The sequence below is a fragment of the Symphalangus syndactylus genome, chromosome 13 (assembly GCF_028878055.3).
Source record: "Symphalangus syndactylus isolate Jambi chromosome 13, NHGRI_mSymSyn1-v2.1_pri, whole genome shotgun sequence".
Lineage (NCBI taxonomy): Eukaryota > Metazoa > Chordata > Mammalia > Primates > Hylobatidae > Symphalangus > Symphalangus syndactylus.
In genome coordinates this window covers 43674567-43689809 of record NC_072435.2, presented here as the reverse complement: position 1 = coordinate 43689809, position 15243 = coordinate 43674567, and the positions used below count along the sequence as shown (strand labels likewise).

General features: G+C 51.9%; 1 protein-coding gene across 7 annotated transcripts in view; it reads right to left on the bottom strand.

The window, feature by feature from the left end:
- Positions 1-1235: 1235 nt before the first annotated feature.
- NIBAN3 (niban apoptosis regulator 3) overlaps positions 1236-15243 on the bottom strand; it is a 28625-nt gene continuing 14617 nt past the window's right edge. Inside the window, exons 6-16 of one of the 7 annotated variants that reach the window (XM_063616335.1) lie at positions 14992-15107; positions 14805-14909; positions 14478-14640; positions 13660-13850; positions 12313-12471; positions 11177-11293; positions 10979-11086; positions 8720-8831; positions 5636-5719; positions 5404-5498; positions 1236-3080 (exon numbers count right to left, since the gene is read on the bottom strand). In XM_063616335.1, the coding sequence (XP_063472405.1) occupies positions 2874-3080; positions 5404-5498; positions 5636-5719; positions 8720-8831; positions 10979-11086; positions 11177-11293; positions 12313-12471; positions 13660-13850; positions 14478-14640; positions 14805-14909; positions 14992-15107 (1457 nt within the window). In that variant the 3' untranslated portion in view covers positions 1236-2873. The other 6 variants (XM_055239299.2, XM_063616337.1, XM_055239301.2 and 3 more) reach the window with 6 other exon arrangements.

Sequence of the window (15243 nt, the reverse complement as noted above, 5' to 3'; positions counted from 1 at the left end):
AGACCTGGCGTCACATTCAGTCCCCGCCTTGGGCTTGCTATGTGTGAGCCTGTCTGTCCATCTATAAAATGAGATCATAGAGACCCTACAGGGTTGGCGTGAAAATGGAGCCAGGGCATGATAATGGACCGTTCTGAGCACAAGCTCTTCCAGAGACAAGGGCCGTGTTTTCATGGAAACGCTGCCAAGGGATTGTTTTCCAATACTCTGGTGCCGCATTTTCAAATTGATTGACTTAGTATCACACTTTTTTTTTTTTTTTGAGACGGAGTCCGGCTTTGTCGCCCGGGCTGGAGTGCAGTGGTGCAACATAGCAAGACCGTGCCTCTATTTTTAAAAACAATAAAAACTTTTAAAAATACATCTGAACATTATTATTATTATTTTCACAGAGAGGGTCTTACTCTGTGACTCAGGCTAGAGTGCAGTGGCATGATCACATGATCGTGGCTCACTGCAGCCTCAACCTCCTGGGCTCAACTGATCCTCCTGCCTCAGCCTCCCAAGTAGCTGGGACTACAAGTGCACTCAACCACGCCCGGCTAATTTTTAAATTTTTTGTAGAGATAGAGTCTCACTATGTTGCCCGGGCTGTTCTTAAACTCCTGGGCTCAAGTAATCCTCCCCCTTCGGCCTCCCAAACTGCTGGGATTACCAGTGAGCCATCATGCCCCACTAAAACTTAATTTTTAAGAAGGATACAGGCCAGGCGCAGTGGCTCACGCCTGTAATCCCAACATTTTGGGAGGCTGAAGCAGGCGGATCACTTGAGGTCAGGAGTTCGAGACCAGCCTGGTCAATATGGCGAAGCCCCATCTCTTCTAAAAATACAAAAAATTAGCCGGTCATGGTGGCGCTTCGCCTGTAATCCCAGCTACTTCGGAGACCAAGGCAGGTGAATCACTTAAACCCAGGAGGTAGAGGTTGCAGTGAGCCAAGATGGCACCACTGCACTCCAGCCTGGGTGACAGAGGGAGACACCGTCTCAAAAAAAAAAAAAAAAAGATAAAAACAAATTTACACTCTGTGGACTTGATGAGGAAGGGTCTTTTCATATTAAGTAAGAAAAAGGAGATGACAAGATACATCCCATCCCATCTGGAAGGATTTAGACCCAAGGGCAAACAATGGTTTTCTCAAAAGGGGCAGGATGACAAATTCTTGTAGCTGCAATTGTTCCAGAATTAACATCTACATCCCGTCCAGGGTAAAAGGAAGACAGCTAAAGAAGCCTATGAAGTACAAATGTATTGAGCAAATGTATTTCGGAAGGTGGGGTTGGAGGGAAATAGGTGGAAAGGTCAGGAATATCTCATTGTCTTGGGGTGGGCTGAAAACTCCAGACAGAATGGGAGGAAACGGTCTCCATGGAGTGTGAAAGTCCCTCTGCAAGCTGAACCAAGAACACAGGGGAATCCCTGTGGAACCCACTCCAGAAGCAGCTGCAAGACAGCGGAGAGGCTGCCAATATCCAGTTAGCAGATGACTTTGCTGGCAAGCAGAGGAAGTCGGTAAAAGCTTGTCTCCCAGCCAGGAAACTTGACACCAAGTTAAGATTTGGAGCTAGGAAACAAACCCAAAAGGCTCACAGCAAGCGGAGAAAAAAAACCCCAAATCTGTAACCTGTATCACAAAGCTTTCATATCCTTCAGATATAAAGAGTTATTAGATATGAATAAGAAAAATACAAACACTCCTGAAAAGTAGAAAAAAGCTATGAACAGGCAATTCACTGAAATAAAAAAAAAAAACTACAAACATGTAAATGGCTAATCAACATATTTGGATTTTGTTTTTTGAGACAGGGTCTCACTCCCATCACCCAGGCTGGAGTGCAGTGGTGCAATCACCACTCACTGCAGCCTTGACTTCCCAGGCTCAGGTAAATCTCCCATCTCAGTCCAGCTTTTTTAAAAATTTATTTATTTATTTATTTATTTATTTATTTATTTATTTATTTTAGTAGAGACGGGTTTCGCCACATTGCCCAACCTGGTCTCAAACTCCTTGGCTCAAGCAATCCACCTGTCTCAGCCTCCCAAAGTGATGGGATTACAGGCGTGAGCCACCACTCTCGGCCGCTAATTTTGTATTTTTTGTAGAGACGAGGTCTCACTATGTTGGCCAGGCTGGTCTTGAACTCCTGAGCTAAAGTGATCTGCCCGCCTCAGCCTCCCAAAGTGCTGGGATTACAGGTGTGCACTGCCACACCCGGCCATAATAAACTTATTTGTAAGTTCAATTTAGTCAAAGAAATTCAAAATAAAATCATGAGATTTCTGTGTGTGTCTAATTGGCATAGCTTTTTTCTTTTTATGAAAAGTCCTAGTGTTTAGAAAGGATTTGGAGGCTGGACGTGGTGGATCACTCCTATAATCGTAGCACTTTGGGAGGCCGAGGCAGGAGGATTGATTGAGTCCAGGAGTTTGAGATCAGCCTGGGCAGCATAGCGAGATCCTGTCTCTATTATTTAAAAAAAAAACAAATTAGGCCAGGTGTGGTGGCTCTCACCTGTAATCCCAGTACTTTGGGAGGCTGAGGTGGGCAGATCACTTAAGGACAGGAGTTCGAGACCAGCCTGGCCAACATGGTGAAACCCCATCTCTACTAAAAACACAAAAATTAACCGGGCATGGTGGTGGGCGCCTGAAATCTCAACTACTTGGGAGGCTGAGGCAGGAGAATCCCTTGAACCCAGGAGGCGGAGGTTGCAGTGAGCTGAGACCCTGCCACTGCACTCCAGCCCGGGTGACAGAGCAAGACTCCGTATCAAAAAAAAAAAAAATTAAAATTAAGAAAGGCTTGGAGAAAATACACAAATAAATGCTGCTGCTTGGAGTATAAAATGGCACAGTTTTCTGAAGTTGCAGGGGTTACAAAAGCCTAAAGATGACACATCCGTTTTGGCCCAGAAATCCCACTTGTAGACATTTATCCAATAGAAACAAGATAGATGTGGGTGAAGATTCAGCTCTGGAATGTTCCTCGAGAAGGTGGTGGGCAGAGTGGCTGGATCTGGGCACCAGAGTCTGGCTGCCTGGGAAAAGCCCCTCCTTCCCACTCAGCCTCAGTTTCCTCATCTGTAAAATGGAAAATATATGGACGTCAAAAATCAGATGTGTCAGATGCCTGGCATGTAATAAGTGCTTAAAAAATCAGAGTTAATAGAGATGTTGGCCAGGCGCAATGGCTCATGCCTGTAATCCCAGCACTTTGGGAGGCCAAGGATCTGGAGTTCAAGACCAGCTTGGCTAGGCCGGGCGCGGTGGCTCACGCTTGTAATCCCAGCACTTTGGGAGGCCGAGGCGGGCGTATCGCGAGGTCAGGAGATCGAGACCACGGTGAAACCCCGTCTCTACTAAAAAAATACAAAAAATTAGCCGGGCACGGTGGCGGGCGCCTGTAGTCCCAGCTACTGGGAGGCTGAGGCAGGAGAATGGCATGAACCCGGGAGGCGGAGCTTGCAGTGAGCCGAGATCGCGCCACTGCACTCCAGCCCAGGCAACAGAGCAAGACTCTGTCTCAAAAAAAAAAAAAAAAAAAAAAAAAAAAACCAGCTTGGCCAACATGGTGAAACCTCGTCTCTACTAAAAATACAAAAATTAGCGGGGCATGGTGGTGGGCGCCTGTAATCCCAGCTACTCGGGAGGCTGAGGCATGAGAATCGCTTGAACCCGAGAGGCAGAGGTTGCAGTTAGCCGAGATTGCGCCATTGCACTCCAGCCCGGGTGACAAGAGTGAAACTCCATCTCAAAAAATAAAAATAAAAAAAAGAAACGTAGGCCGGGTGCAGTGGCTCACGCTTGTAATCCCAGCACTTTGGGAGGCCGAGGCGGGTGGATCACCTGAGGTCAGGAGTTCAAAATCAGCCTGGCCAACATGGTGAAACCCCGTGTCTACTAAAAATACAAAAATAGCCGGGCATGGTGGTGGACGCCTGTAATCCCAGCTACTGGGGAGGCTGAGGCAGGAGAATTGCTTGAACCCGCAAGGTGGAGGTTACAGAGAGCCAAGATGCTGCCACTGCACTCCAGCCTGGTGACAGAGCGAGACTACGTCTCAAAAAAAAGAAAGAAAGAAAGAAAAAGAAAAAGAAATGTATAAGCAGCCAAAAGATGAAAGGGTGAAGGATAGGAAAGAAGGTTCTCAGAAAAGGAGCTAAAAGCAGCTCCTAAACCTCCCAGACAAAGGTGAAGGGCACCAGGTGAGGCTATCATGGTAGACAGCCCTCTGTTGAAGTGAAAAACACACATACTTTAAATTCTGAGGTTTCCCATTGCAGGATTTGCCCACAGGAACCTGCATTTGCATAAAAAAAAAGTATGTACAAGATTAATCCCTGTGGCATTGGCTGTTAGTATGGAAGACTAGAAACCAAATGCCCGTTGGTTTGGTTCTGGTTAAATAAATTCAGGGGCCCATCTACAATCCCTCACATCCAATTGCAAATCCTGAAATATTCTAACACTCATAAGTTTGTATTTGTTAGTTTGTGTTTTTGAGACAGGGTCTCTCTCTGTGGCCCAGGCTAGAGGGCAGTGGTGCAATCATAGTTCAATGCCGCCCCATCTCCACGGCTCAAGTAATCCTCCCACCTGGGCCTCCTGGGTAGCTGGGACTCCAGGTGCATTCCACCACACCCAACTAATTTTTAAAATTTTTGTAGAGTCAGGGTCTTGCTATGTTGTCCAGGCTGGTCTCAAACTCCTAGGCTCAAGCAATCCACCTATCTTGGCCTCCCAGAGTGCTGGGATTCCAGGCATGAGCCACTGTGCCTGGCCTTAGAAGTCTTTCTAGGACTGTTTAAATATTTATCCAAGTTAGTGTAAATATTGATCAGTTTCTCTGTCCCAGATCAGCTAGGAAGTGTATTAGTTAGCTATTGCTGCATAAAAAAATTATCCCCCAAATTATGCCCATCTTGCAAGCTCTTGCTGGTGGTAAACCTAAGGCCCCTGTCACTACAATCTCCCTTTCCAAGTTGGCAACAGGAAGTAGCCATTGGGAGATGCCCCCTAAGTCCTGGGATTAGGGATGGTATATAAAAGCTGAGCGTGGTGGCTCACATCTGTAATCCCAGCACTTTGGGAGGCTGAGGCAGTCAGATCACGTGAGGTCAGGAGTTCGAGACCAGCCTGGTCAACATGGTGAAACCCCGTCTCTATTAAAAATACAAAAATTAGCTGGGCATGGTGGCATGTGCCGCCTGTAGTCCCAGCTACTTGGTAGGCTGAGACAGGAGATTCACTTGAACCTGGGAGGAGGAGGTTGCAGTGAGCTGAGATTATGCATTCCAGCCTGGGCAACAGAGCTAGACTCTGTCTCAAAAAAAAAAAAAAAAAGAGAGAGAGAGAGATGGGACACAAATTCACCACAATCTCAGCCCCTGAGGGCTGAGCTCACATGCATGTCAGAGCCTGGGTTTAGAGGGTCCCTCTGTGGCTCAGATGCACTCCACAACTTCCCACTGAGCTTGTTCACGAGCTTGGCCAGGCTGGCTGGGCAAGAAGACAAAGTGCATTCTGTTCTATCCATGAACCCACACTCACAACAATCCCATACACCCCATGTGGGCCCCCACCTCCCCACCTCCAGCAATCACTGGCATGTTTCAGAAGCCTGTGAAGTTCCCCACCTGCTCCCTCCAGTATCCATGGGACCTCCAAGCAGCCGTCCAGAGTGCAGGATACATCATTGGCACCAAGGGTCTTTTTCAATTCTGAAATGAGATGAACTCTTGGACACACCTGGGGAAGCCCAGGCATCATGGGGCTTCCCTGCATTTTCCCAGAAAGACTACAAATGTCTCAAGCAGAAATCCTAAACAGGTGGCTCACATAGAGCCTCTCTCCAAGCCTGCACCCATGGCAGACATTGCTAACCAATCCCTGCACCCTTCACCGAGCCTGGACACTGCCTCCCAACATGCTGCTCTAGGCGGACATCACAAATCAATTCAGGATGGCCCCACTTAAGGATACATAAAATCTCTAGGAAGAGAAACTTACTGAGGTCAAGTGTTTCTGGATTTAATTCTGCAGTCAGAAAATAGCTTTTTGTCCTATTTAAAACTTCTGCCATTTTAAGGAAGCTCCGTTTTTCTTGTTTAGATGCTCACAGACACATCCTCTCCCTCATTCCCTGGCTCCCAAGAACCCACCATCTATGGGGGTGTCTCCCAACTCTCTGACCTCACGTTATTTTAAAAAAAACAAAAAACAAGAAAAAAACAAAACTTTTTTTTTTTTTGAGACGGAGTCTCGCTCTGTCGCCCAGGCTGGAGTGCAGTGGTGCAATCTCAGCTCACTGCAAGCTCCATCTCCTGGGTTCACACCATTCTCCTGCCTCAGCCTCCCAAGTAGCTGGGACTACAGGCATGTGCCACCATGCCCAGCTAATTTTTGTATTTTTAGTAGAGACGGGGTTTCACCATGTTGGCCAAGCTGGTCTCAAACTCCTGACTTCCAGTGATCCACCCTCCTCAAACTCCCAAAGTGCTGGGTTTACAGGTGTGAGCCACCGTGCCTGGCTGCTGACCTCACTTTCTTTTATTTTTTTTTTTTTATTTTTTTTTATTTTTTATTTTATTTTATTTTTTTTTTTTGAGACGGGGTCTCGCTCTGTCACCCAGGCTGGAGTGCAGTGGCACAATCTCGGCTCACTGCAAGCTCCACCTCCCGGGTTCACGCCATTCTCCTGCCTCAGCCTCTCCGAGTAGCTGGGACTACAGGCGCCCGCCACCACGCCCGGCCAATTTTTTGTATTTTTAGTAGAGACGGGGTTTCACCATGGTCTCGATCTCCTGACCTCGTGATCCGCCCGCCTCGGCCTCCCAAAGTGCTGGGATTACAAGCGTGAGCCACCACGCCCAGCCTGACCTCACCTTCTATATCTGTTCTTCCTCTTTCCTTCAAATTAGGGCTCTTTGAGATTCCCCTCTGTTCTCCACACACCTTCCCTGGCTTGTGGAACCCCTCTTCTTCACTTAGTGACACCTGAAGCCAACACTTCTGGCACCTCCAGCTCCCACCTGCACCTCCCTCCTAGTCTCTGTCCCCTTGGCTGATGCCCCTGCTCCGGCCTGTCCTTTGTTCCCAGAACCGGGGCCTCAGCCTCCTCCCTCACTTCCAGTCTGGCTTCTGTTGACCTCTGCTCACACACCCTCCATGGCTCCCCACTGCCTGCACAATAAGTCTAAATTCCTCTGCCTGTCATTCAAGGCCCTGCACATCTTCCAGCAGCCTCCAGCCTCCCGCTCCGTGCCCTTGTGCTGGCTGCATGGATGCTGACATTCCCTGAATCCCCTCTGCATCCTGTTCACCCCCCAATCAGTGCACACATCTCAGTGATCATGGGCATTAATTAATTCATGAATGAAATCAGGAAGCAGGAGGGAGAAAGATGTTTCTGGAGCTCCTTCCCAGATCAGGAGCTCCTAAGAGGCCAACTCCAAGTCTGAAAACCTCTAGGGCCTCAATGCCAGCCCAGAGAAAAACAGGGAGTGGTTGTTAAATGAATAAATTTAAATGTCTATCCGTAGTTTTGTTTGTTTTAAGACGGAGTCTCTCACGCCGGTAATCCTAGCACTTTGGGAGGCCGAGGCAGGCGGATCATGAGGTGAGGAGTTCGAGACCAGCCTGGCCAACATAGTGAAACCCCATCTCTACTAAAAATACAAAAATTAGCCGGGTGTGGTGGCATGCACCTGTAGTCCCAGCTACTCGGAGGCTGAGGCAGGAGAATGGCTTGAACCCAGGAGGCAGAGGTTGCAGTGAGCCGAGACCACGCCATTGCACTCCTGCCTGGGTGACAGAGTGACACTCCATCTCAAAAATAAAATAAAAAATAAAAGATGGAGTCTCAGCCGGGTGCGGTGGCTCACGCCTGTAATCCCAGCACTTTGGGAGCCCAAGAGGGGAGGATCACGATGTCAGGAGTTTGAGACCAGCCTGACCAACATGGTGAAACCCCATCTCTACTAAAAATACAAAAATTAGCTGGGCATGGTGGCACATGCCTGTAATCCCAGCTACTCAGGAGGCTGAGGCAGGAGAATCACTTGAACCCAGGAGGCGGAGGTTGCAGTGAGCCAAGATCGTTCCACTGCACTCCAGCCTGGGCAACAGAGCGAGACTCTGTCACAAAAAAAAAAAAAAAAAAAAAAAAGACATAGTCTCATTCTGTCGCCAGTCTGCAGTGCAGTGGCGCGATCTCGGCTCACCGCAACCTCCACCTCCTGGGTTCAAGCAATTCTGCTGCCTCAGCCTCCTGAGTAACTGGGACTACAGGCGTGTGCCATCATGCCCGGCTAATTTTTTATATTTTTAGTAGAGACGGGGTTTCACCATGTTGGACAGGCTGGTCTCAAACTCCTGACCTCAAGTGATGTGCCCACCTCAGCCTCCCAAAGTGCTGAGATTACAGGTGTGAGCCACCACACCCAGCCTCCATCGGTAGTTTTTGAACTCTGCCTCCTTCTTCTCATCCTGAGAACTCCTATACATCCCTCACGGCCCCAATCCAACGGCCCTTCCTTCAGAGAGTATCCATCCCTGTCCCTCTGAGCTCATCTACCCTGGACCCCCTCAGGCTAAGTCCTGACTTAAGGTCAAATGGCAAGTATTCACAGGAAGTGAGAGTCGATGGGACCCTGGTGGGGCTCGGTACATACAGCCAGGGGACGCCAGGCTCCTCTGAGCCATGGCAGGGCGGGACTTACCTTGGTCAATCCTGTGCAGCAAGCACCCCCGGATGACGTCCTCATAGATGCCCTCAGTGGTCAGAGCCTGGCTGCCCGCGGCAAGGACATCCCCCTCGAACTCAGGCAGCTCCTGGAACCACGGCGGGTTAGGGGCTTGGCTGGAGAGGAGGGTCCCTCTGGAGGCCTACGACACAGGCTTCTGCCCTAGCCCTGGGCCTCGTTAGCTGTGGGGTTGGGGGGCAGGGCTTGGGCCTTAGTTTCCTTATCTTTATTTTTAATTTTTTTTTCATTTTAAAATAAACAGGCCGGGCGCGGTGGCTCACGCCTGTAATCCCAGCACTTTGGTTGGCTGAGGTGGGCGGATCACGAGGTCAGGAGTTCAAGACCAGCCTGACCAACATGGTGAAACCCCCGTGTCTACTAAAAGTACAAAAATTAGCTGGGCGTGGTGGCGGGTGCCTGTAATCCCAGCTACTCGGGAGGCTGAGACGGGAGGATCGCTTGAACCTGGGAGGCGGAGGTTGCAGTGAGCCAAGATCACACCACTGCACTACAGCCTGGGTGACAGAGCGAGACTCCGTCTAAAATAAAATAAAATAACATAATAAAATAAAATAAAATAAAATAAAATAAAATAAAATAAAATAAAGTAAAATAAAGTAAAATAAAATAATAAAATAAAATAAAATAAATAAAATAAAATAAAATAAATAAAATAAAATAAAATAAACAAAATAAAATAAAATAGTCTCGCTCTGTCACCCAGGCTGGACTACTGTGGCACAGTCGTGGCTCACTGCAGCCTCGACCTCCCAGGCTCAAGCGATCCTCCCACCTCAGCCTCCCAAGTAGCTTAGACTACAGGCGTGCAGCACCACACCTGGCGAATTCTTGTATTTTTTGTAGAGGTGGGGTCTCACTATCCCAAAGTGCTGATATTACAGGCATGTGCCACCACACCTGGCCTCAGTTTCCTTATCTTTAAAATGGACTCAGTGGCCCATATTCTCTAGCGTTGTGGAAAGGATTCATGGGATTAATTAGGCACAGCAAATCACACCTCACAGGGAATAGTATGAGTGTCTCAGCTGGGACTTCCCCAACTCCCAGCCACTTCCTCTAGAGGATTCTGCTCGTACCCATGTCAGACACCCGCCTGGTGCCCATGAGCCCTGTGTGCCTAGGCACCTAGGACTCCCCCTGACCTCCTTCCCACTCTTCCATTCACTGAGCTTCAGCCCCACCCACCTTGTCACTATTCCTCCAATACACCAGGCACAGTCAGGCCTCAGGGCCTTTGCACATGCTGTGCTCTCTGCCTGGAATGCCCTTCCCGGGACATGGCCCATGCCTTCATTTCACAGGGAGATCCTTCCTGACCCCCTGGTAACTCCCTACCCAACCCTTACCCACACTCTCCATCCGCCTCCTCCCTCCGCTGATGCCCATATCACCAGGTGATATGCGATGTGTGGGACCCATCCCAGCTCTTCTGTGGCAGACACAGGGTAATGATCCCCGTCATAGGTGAAGCAGAGGGCATTGTGGAAGCCCAGAAAAGCCACCTGACCCAGCTCCAGGGCTCAGGGTATGGAAGTCTCTTTTTTTGAGACAGGCCCTTGCTCTGTTGCCCAGGCTGGAGTGCAGTGGTACGATCCTAGCTCACAGCAGCCTCGACTTCCTAGGCTCAATTGATCCTCCCACCTCTTGGCCTCCAGAGTAGCTGAGACCACAGGCACACACCACCACGCCTGGCTAACTTCTGTATTTTTATAGAGATGGAGTTTCACTATGTTGTACAGACTGAACTCCTGGCCTCAAGCAGTCCCCCGACTTTGGCCTCCCAGAGTGCTAGGATTGAGGTCAAATGGTCTCTAATGATCAAAGAGCATTCTATTTTTTTTTTTTTTTTTTTTTGAGATGGAGTTTCACTCTGTCGCCCAGGCTGAAGTGCAATGGCGTGATCCCGGCTCACTGCAACCTCCTCCTCCCAGGTTCAAGCGATTTTCCTGCTTCAGCCTCCTGAGTAGCTGGAATTACAGGCGCCTGCCACCACACCCGGCTAATTTTTTGTATTTTTAGTGGAGACGGGGTTTCACTATGTTGGCCAGGCTAGTCTCGAACTCCTGACCTCGTGATCTGCCCGCCTTGGCCTCCCAAATTGCTGGGATTACAGGCGTGAGCCACTGCGCCCAGCCTCAAAGAGCATTCTTGCCCACTTTACATGGATGCATGGTGATGCTGTCAGACCCTCTTGCACGCTTCCCATTAACTCACCTTTTTGCAGCTTGGCTCGAGTTGGCTCAGCACAAAAGGTAAAAAGATGCAGAGACCCCAGCCTCGGATGAACCTCCTCTGCGCCAACCCGCTGTCCGATTCGAATTTCTGCACAACAGACCCAGTGGTGCATCCAGCGACCATCTGAGCACCCAGGCCCACTGCCACCCCATGCCACGCCATACCCACAGACCACACCTTCAGCACGCGCCCCCTGACTCTCTCCAGCCTCTGGGCAGCCTGGTCACAGTCCAGGGCCGTGGTCAGACACTGGTCAGCCAGCTGCAGGAAGGTGGCCACAGCGTCAGCCATGAGCTGTGGGAGGAGATGCCGTGATGACCCCAGAATCTGTGCTCCAGTCTCTCGGGCTTCACTCCTGCCTATCTGACCCCTTCTCAGCATCCAGCCTGCCCCAACCAGCCACCTCTGCCCAACTTCCTCCTCCTTGTCCCAGGACACACCTTTCCCCTCCTCTCAGGACCTGGGGATTGTCTAGTCTGTGGGAGACTATGCGCAAACTGGCAGAAAGCCCCTTCCCTCTGGGGGATGGTGCCAGGGTGCCCAGAATGGAGAGTAGAGAGCCAGAGTTCAGCCTCCTCCACTGAGCGCTTTTGTGCAGTGCACAAACTGAACAACTGTGCTAGGTAGTGCTGGATCATCTCACTCTCTGTCTTCTTCTGTCACCATGTCCATCAGCAGGTCCCATCTCAGACTTCAAAACACTTTTTGCTTCTCCCCACTGACATCCCCCATCCTGGTACAGGCCTCCTCCCTGCCTCCTCTTTTCCTGCCCCCAACAGCCTGTGCTCCCTACAGCAGGCAGAGCTTCCTAAACCTTAAATCCAGCCATGTCCTCCCCCTGCTCACATACCTGCTCTGGCTCCCAATTGCCCTCAGGAAAGAGCTCACCCCTTAGCCCCATACTCAAGGCATTATGCAATCTGCCCGTCCGTGTCGCCGGCCTATCTTCCCCATTTCTGAAAAATTGCTCCACGTTCCCCAAACGCAGACAAGCACTCTCAACACTATTCACTCGGGACTGGTGGCAGCCCCATTCCTCCCACTGCTCTCCCATGTTGGAAGTCCCCTCCTCCTGAAAGTCCTGTCAACCCCAGAGATGGATCAGGAACATCCTTGGCGCTCCCTGTGCATCCTGCCCCAGCTCTGTCCACCACATGTGGCCGCTGCCTGGTCACGGGCTCATGTCCCTTTGAGACTGGCAGCCCCGTTGAGTTGTCTCGATCATCGTGGTCTCTCCAGGGCACACTTAGCAGGAGTTCAGTGGAGGCTGTCTTCACAGCCTGGCCTCATCCCAGCCTCCTGCTCACCCTCACCTGCTGTGCAAGATCTTGGGCCCCAAACACGAGGCTCTGCATCCCCAGAAAGCCAAACGGTGCTGCCAGCTGCCCCAAGCGCCCCCGGCTCCGCTCGGCCTCACGGTAGCATGTCTGCATCAGCGCCAAGTCCCACGGCATCTCCCCAAATGAGTAAACCTGTGCTCCCGGAAGCAGTTTTGGGGGAAAAATGCTGTCAGCTGATTGCAAAGGGCCAAGGACCCCAGAGCCAATTCACCAAAGGAGAAACACAAATGAAAATACCTCCCGCCTCAGTTGTCACCAAAGAAACCCATAATACAATAGTGGTGGGCCAGGCATGGTGGCTCACATCTGTAATCCCATCAGTTTGGGAGGCCGAGGCGGGTGGATCACTTGAGGTCAGGAGTTCGATACCAGCCTGGCCAACACGGTGAAACCCCTTCTCAACCAAAAATACAAAAATTAGCTAGGTGTGGTGGCACACACCTGTGCTCCCAGCTACTTGGGAGGCTGAGGCATGAGGATCGCTTGAACCCAGGAGGTTGCAGTGAGTCAAGATCGCACCACTGCACTTCAGCCTGGGTGACAGAATGAGACTCTGTCTCAAAAATAAAATAAAATAAAATAAAATAAAATAAAATAAAATAAAATAAAATAAGTAGCAGTGAGGCATGGTGTCATGGACATAAAATGATAAAACCTGAAAAAACTATAACAAGCGATGCTGGCACAATTGAGAGGAAATGAGCACATTTCCTGGCCCTGGATCTATGAATACCATCTCCCTGGGGCTGCAGAAATGGAATACTCTAACCCAGTCTCTGCTTACAAATTAGGGGAGACAGAGTATAGAAATCACCCACAGTGGTATGAAAGTCAGGCTGTGATAAGAGAAGCACAGGCTACTACAAGACATAGAGGGGACCAGGGACAGTTCCTGGAAAAGGTGATTAGGAAATGGAGGCTTAAGAATGAGTTGAAGGGGCAGGGCGCGGTGGCTCACGCTTGTAATCCCAGCACTTTGGGAGGCCAAGGCAGGCGGATCACGAGGTCAGGAGATAGAGACCACGGTGAAACCCCATCTCTACTAAAAATACAAAAAAATTAGCCGGGCGTGGTGGCGGGCGCCTGTAGTCCCAGCTACTCAGAGAGGCTGAGGCAGGAGAATGGCGTGAACCCGGGAGGCGGAGCTTGCAGTGAGCCGAGATCGCACCACTGCACTCCAGCCTGGGCGACAGAGCGAGACTCCGTCTCAAAAAAAAAAAAAAGCAGCCTAGAACAAATTCAGTGAAGATTTTCCACAGGAAAGACTCAAGCTAACACATCACCCTCTGGCTCACTGAACCCCTACCCACGGGAGCTCACCTCCCTGCGCAGCCGCGTGCCCGAGGGGCTCTGGCGCAGGCGGTGGGACAGTCGGTCCATGCCTTGAGCCAGGAGGGTCCGCACCGCCTCGACGGAGGTTTCCACGGTGCGCAGCAGGGTCTGCACGACCCGGGGCAGCTGCGGGTCCACCTCCCGGCGCAGGGACGACTCGAGCGGTCCCCTGATACCCGCTGGAAGTGGAAGACACTGGTCTGGAGTCCCCTCCGCAAGGTGCCTCACAGATGGGGATGTGCAGGGGCCCTAGTTCAGCAGGGCGAGGGGAACGCGAGCAGGGACGCTGAGCGCCCTCTTCTACTCAGGGAAAACTGAGCCTCGGAGGGGCGGGCCGAGTCAAGATTCCCACCTGGGTCTTTGTAGGGGCCACCTTGGCCCACCCCTGCCCATGTATCAGTCTTTACCCCAGCCCCTCCTCCACTGTTCTGCTTCCCAGGCCCGCCCACCCGCATTGGCCCGGCTCTGGGCCTCAACTCCTCGAGCCTCAGCCTCAAGGCCACGCCTATCTCCCGCTGAGGCCCCGCCCTTTTTGTATCCACGCAGCCCCCTTAGGCCCTGGTGTCCTCGGGACAGACTCTAGGCCCCGCCCCCAGTGCCTCGACCACAAAACTACGCCCACCGTCTCGCTTTGGCCCCGCCCCTTCCCCACCCGTTCCCTTTCGCATCCTAGGCTTGGCCCCGCCCCTCTATGACCACGCCCCTCATTTCACATAACTCCAAGCCAATTCTTCGCTTAGGTCACGCCCCTTTTTCCCCAGCATTGACTCGCCCCTCCCAGCCCAGGCCCCGCCCCCGGGTCTCACTCCGCAGCCGCCCCGCCACACGCGCCCGCTGCCGCAGCAGCTGGTCCACGTCCGGGCGGATCGTCTTCTCCAGCGACGCAAGCAGCTCGTCCTTTTCGGGCTGGAAGGCGCAGAGCCCGGCGGAGGCCCCGGCCAGGACAGCTGCGTGAACGGCGTCTAGAAGCTGCCCAGACCGGTCGAGGGGGGACAGGAAGGCAGGACACAGCCGAGACACGGGGCGGGGATGGGGGTCAGAGATACCGGGAGAGGGTTTAGGCGACAGTCGTGGGAGGGGAACCCGAACGCCCGTATCCCGCCCCCTATCCCGGATCCGGACGCCGTGCATACCTCAGTCCAGGCCCAGGCGCGGGCGCGGCCTCCTCCCCGCAGGCCGGGAAGGGTCTGCGCTCGCAGCGCGGGAAGTTGCTCCCGCATCAGCACCGCGGTCAGCACCTGCAGGAGAGGGGGCCATGGGCGCCGCGGTCGGCCGGGAGGGGTCGTGGGGGTCCCGGGCACGGCCTCGCGGGGCACTAACCTCGGCGTCTGAGCCTAGGGTCACGTCGTCGTCGCCAAAGTGGCCTTGGTGCTGCCGGTAGAGTCGGACGGCGTCCAGGAAGGCCCGGGCAGCAGGGGCCTGGCTTCGCTGCAGGACTGAGAGGGGCTGCTCCTCAGTGCCTGCTGGTAGCTCCCCTGCCTGGCTCCCCATGGCCCGGGGAGGAAGCCCTCCGCCTGGCCAGGTCCCCAACACCCAAGTCTTACCCATCTCTGGAACTTTGCATAGGCAATG